At 49.8% G+C, this 4808-nt stretch overlaps 1 protein-coding gene across 1 annotated transcript; it reads left to right on the top strand.

Moving 5' to 3' along the window:
- The first annotated feature begins 242 nt into the window (after nucleotides 1-242).
- Nucleotides 243-4495, top strand: BHLHE40 (basic helix-loop-helix family member e40). Its single transcript, XM_047779587.1, has 5 exons — nucleotides 243-588; nucleotides 755-824; nucleotides 1076-1183; nucleotides 2121-2244; nucleotides 3549-4495. The coding sequence occupies exons 1-5, from the start codon at nucleotides 509-511 to the stop codon at nucleotides 4403-4405; spliced, it is 1239 nt and encodes a 412-aa protein (XP_047635543.1). The 5' UTR covers nucleotides 243-508; the 3' UTR covers nucleotides 4406-4495.
- The last annotated feature ends 313 nt before the right edge of the window (nucleotides 4496-4808 follow it).

Genomic DNA, 4808 nt, shown 5'->3' on the forward strand with positions numbered 1-4808 from the left:
CATGTGATGAAGCCGGGGGAGGGCGGGCAGGTCGCTCCTTCCCTCCCCGGCAGCGGCCAGACGTGCCTGGAGTCACAGGGTAGAACACGTAGCTCCAACCCACCCACTCGCTCCCATTTAACCCAGCCCGCAGCCTCTCCATTACTCCTCGGCTCGTTCTCCCCCCACCCCCCCCCACTCCACCCTAACCGCCCCCCCCCGCGCTCCCTCCCGCCTCCCCGCCCGCCCCACTTCTCATTCACTTGGCTCGCAGAGCGCAGACGGCGCAGGGAGCACACATCGCCAGTCTGTGCGCAGAGCCTGAGCCAGAAGCCGCGGGGACACCATGCACGCCCCCATCTGAAGCAACACCTCAAAGCCGAAGCTCCGGGCAGCCCGGCGGATTTCAGGGAGCTCAGACTCAGAGGAACTCCTGAGGAGAGACCCCTCGAAACCTCTCCAGGACAGTCCTCACCGGACTCTCTGCCACTGCAGACAGGAGCGCACAGTGGCCCCGGCTCGCCGCGCCATGGAGCGGATACCCAGCGCGCAGCCGCCCCCCGCTTGCCTGCCCAAAGCACCAGGACTGGAGCCTGGAGACCTACCAGGGTAAGTTGACACCCCCGGCCCCTTCAAGCCTCAACTCCAGTCCTGCGTTCTGCGCGACTTTCAACTCGGAATCGCTCTGGGCGCATCTGCGGGTTCATGCCCGCCAGGGTTCCTGCAGCGGGTGCGCAGGCAAAGTCACGACCCTTCTTCGTCCCTCTCCCTGCAGGATGGATTTTGCCCACATGTATCAAGTGTACAAGTCGAGGCGGGGAATAAAGCGGAGCGAGGACAGCAAGGTAAGGGCCCCGGACCCCTGGGGACCCCAGCCCCTAGCACACACTGAGTTCCCAAGAAAACTTTTCTCACTTTGAGGTTGGAGGGGGCATGCAAGGTGCGGGGTCCGTGCCTGGATGGCTTGGAGAAGAAGGTAGTTCTGGGTGTGACTCTGTTCATTTGCCCCTACTCTTCTCGCGCCGCGGGGTAGGGGAGGAAAAGGGCTTCTCATCCTCCTCCTCCGGAGCCCACCATTTCCCCGTGCGCCTTGCAGGAGACTTACAAACTGCCGCACCGGCTCATCGAGAAAAAGAGACGTGACCGGATTAACGAGTGCATCGCCCAGCTGAAGGATCTCCTCCCCGAACATCTCAAACTTACAGTAAGTGAGAAGCTGGCCCTTCTCCAAACCAGCTCCTTTGCCCAGAGGGCGGTCGGGGGTCACTCGCCGCCTGCAGGTCCCACCGGGAACTGCAGGCCAGACGGCTGGATTCGAGCTGCTGGGTGGCTATTTGGGGTACACTTCCCCAGTCCTCAGAATTTTCTGGCAGCCTCATGCAAATAAGGTGAAAACCGTTTGTATTTCTCCAGTTGGCACCAACACCGGCTGGCCTTCCTTTGCAAGAGTTTAAGGCTCACCGTTCTGGTGATTTTCAAGGTTCTCTTGATTTCCTAACTTGAGCAAACCAAGCAACCTGCAATTTTTCTTAACCTCTTTCCTCCCCATCCCTTTTTAAAATGAGAGGACTTGTTTGGGTGTGTGATTTTTTTTTTTTTTAAACATCCTGTCCTTTCTTGGCAATGGTCAACAGCTTACTAGCTTGGCAGCCTTTGGTTGGGGAAAGGGAAAAAAAAAGAAGCATTTAGGGAGGAAGAAAAAACTTAGATGAACTGGAAGTTATGACAGGGTGTCAGGAAAGAAACTAGGGAAAGCCTTTTGGCTGCCAGACACAGTAGAAGTCCTTCCTCGGGTTGACACCACTGCAGAGAAATGTAATCTTCGGATTCCCCTGAGTTAAGGTCAGCAGAGGCTGCTGGAAAAATTTATCTGTCAGAGCTTTCTCCTGAGGTAGCTGCTGCTTCCAAAATGCCTCCAAAGATGGGTGACACTCATTTGTTGTTTTTTAACTAGTTTTTTTTAATAATTATATATATATATATATTTTAAACATCTATAAACTTAAAATGAAATTTAGCCAACCAGGAAAGGTTTTTTTTTTTTTTTTTTTTCCCTTTAGAGACATCTCTCATTTCTAATAAGGGTCCCAGAGGTGGGACTTCTCTGAGCTCACTGCTGACTGAGGCTCTTTTTATTCCAGACTTTGGGTCACTTGGAAAAAGCAGTGGTTCTTGAACTTACCTTGAAGCATGTGAAAGCACTAACGAACCTAATTGATCAGCAACAACAGAAAATCATTGCCCTGCAGAGCGGTTTGCAAGCTGGTGAGTTCCTGAGCCTGGCTATCTCCTAAGAGTTCTAGCACAAATAGAGAGCCTGTGGGCTCAACATCTGACATAAGAAACATTCCTGCAACAAACTGCTTATGCACATTCGCTGGGGAAGATGCTGTTTTATCTTTCCTAAAAGGTCAGACTTTTCATTTGGAAGGCTGCTATGTGCCACCTGGCATGAATACGTATTAGTCAAACGGTAAAATATTTCTGTGGCATTTTGGCTTAAAGAGTTTCTAGGTTCTGGGAGTTTTCCCCCCCTTCCTTTCAAAATGCCAAGGCACCTATAATTTGCATCGTGGGTGTTTTACAGTTAGTCTTCTTAGTCCTGTTTCATTGGAGAATAAAATCATGGGTATGCCCCAGTGTTTTCCTGTGTCTGTACTTCCTTATCACATGGTGTGTGGTATGATCCTGGCAGGATGACAGCAGGAGTTTTTCCTGCATTTCATGTGGTTCCCTGAATAGCCACTAGGTATCTCGGTGAATTACACAATCTCAGGAAACCACTGAAGTTTCATCATGTTTCTCCTGACTTCCAGAGAATCACAATCACCTTCTAACGTCTCGTCTCACTCTTTCCAGATAATATTGTACACACCAGGGAGAAATTCTTCTATCCAATCCCTCATTCCTTTCCTCTCTGCCCCTCTTTCCAAACTGGTATGATGAGAGTCACAAGAACCTAGCAGGTGCTTCTGCCAGTTTCCTTGTTGAAAATAAGAAGATGATCCTACCTAATTTCTTGGGGATCGTGGATAGAATACAGGGGAAAGACTGAGGAATGGCCTTTAAAGATTACAGCATGCCTGCCCCTTGTATAAATCATTGAAAATAAGCGTACTTCAGGTGACAGTGTTCCTTCATTCTCATGACTATCTGGTCTCTGTCCATCTTGCTATGGTAAGACTGATGTTCTACAAATTGACTCTGGCTATACACATACTAGGTCGTTCTTTGCTGTGTCACTTACAATGAAAAAGCAAGCACAACCTATAAATTCAACAAGAGGGGAAATAGTCTGTTTCTATTAATTATGGTCTGTTTCTATGATGGAATATTATATATCCATTACAAAATATATGTTATCTCTGAGTGGTAGGATTATAGATGATTTTTATTTTATATTTTCAGTGTAGCCCAGATTTTCTCTGATCATATTACTTTTAGAGTTAGGAACATAAAGCAGTAAATGCTATTAACAAAAATGGAAGCTCCTAGTTTTTGTCATATAGGTATGCAGGTAAACCACAGGGCCTTCTGAAATGTCTTCCTTTGGATCTGTGTTGATCCAGGTGATCTGTCGGGGAGAAATGTCGAAGCAGGTCAAGAGATGTTCTGCTCAGGTTTCCAGACCTGTGCCCGGGAGGTGCTTCAGTACTTGGCCAAGCATGAGAATACTCGGGACCTGAAATCTTCACAGCTGGTTACCCACCTCCACCGCGTGGTCTCCGAGCTCCTGCAAGGTGGTACCTCCAGGAAGCCAGCAGACCCAGCTCCCAAAGTGATGGACTTCAAGGAGAAACCCAACTCCCTGGCCAAAGGCTCTGAAGGCCCAGGCAAAAACTGTGTGCCAGTCATCCAGCGGACTTTCCCTCACTCAAGTGGTGAGCAGAGTGGCAGTGACACAGACACAGACAGTGGCTACGGAGGAGAATCAGAGAAGAGCGAGCTGCGGGTCGAGCAGCCATACTTCAAAAGTGATCATGGACGCAGGTTCACCATGGGAGAAAGGATCAGTGCTATTAAGCAAGAATCCGAAGAACCCCCCACGAAAAAGAGCAGGATGCAACTCTCAGATGATGAAGGCCATTTCACTAGCAGTGACCTGATCAGCTCCCCATTCCTGGGCCCACACCCACACCAGCCTCCTTTTTGCCTGCCCTTTTATCTGATCCCACCATCAGCAACTGCCTACTTGCCTATGCTGGAGAAGTGCTGGTATCCCACCTCCGTCCCAGTGTTATACCCAGGCCTCAACGCCTCTGCTGCAGCCCTCACCAGCTTCATGAACCCAGACAAGATCACAGCCCCCTTGCTCATGCCCCAGAGACTCCCTTCTCCCTTGCCACCCCACCCGGCCATCGACTCTTCTGCCCTGCTCCAAGCTCTGAAGCAGATCCCCCCTTTAAACTTAGAAACCAAAGACTAAACTATTTAGGGGGTACTGCTGTTGTGCTTTCCTTCCACCCTACTTCCCCCAAAAAAACCCCCATAAAAACAGTGTCTGTGAGTACAGCAAGACTGTTCCAGTGTGTATGCCAGGTTTATCAGTGTCAGGAAGAAAAGATTCAGGAGTGTGTGTGTGTGCGAGCCCGTGCATATGCACACACTCGTGTGCACATGCATCGTGTGTTGGTATGGGACATTAGAGCTCCTTTTGGCATCGGGAGGATGTGAAGGAGTACCTGACATTCTGACATCAGGTGATTTGGGGGGACGGTAGTACGTCTCTGGGCTTTTCCCCACCCAGAGACTATCCCCCTCTGCTACAAATCAGCTGGAGTTTCAAAAGCTTCAAAGTCTTGGTCTGTGAGTCAGTCTTTACTTTGGGA

This window comes from Phacochoerus africanus, chromosome 1, assembly GCF_016906955.1.
Source record: "Phacochoerus africanus isolate WHEZ1 chromosome 1, ROS_Pafr_v1, whole genome shotgun sequence".
NCBI lineage: Eukaryota > Metazoa > Chordata > Mammalia > Artiodactyla > Suidae > Phacochoerus > Phacochoerus africanus.

Bases quoted from the DNA above. Each gene is read 5' to 3' on its own strand.
- BHLHE40 (XM_047779587.1), top strand. From the start codon at position 509: ATGGAGCGGATACCCAGCGCGCAGCCGCCCCCCGCTTGCCTGCCCAAA. The intron at 825-1,075 runs GTAAGGGCCCCG...TGCGCCTTGCAG, and splicing joins AGCGGAGCGAGGACAGCAAG to GAGACTTACAAACTGCCGCA. The intron at 1,184-2,120 runs GTAAGTGAGAAG...TTTTTATTCCAG, and splicing joins CCGAACATCTCAAACTTACA to ACTTTGGGTCACTTGGAAAA.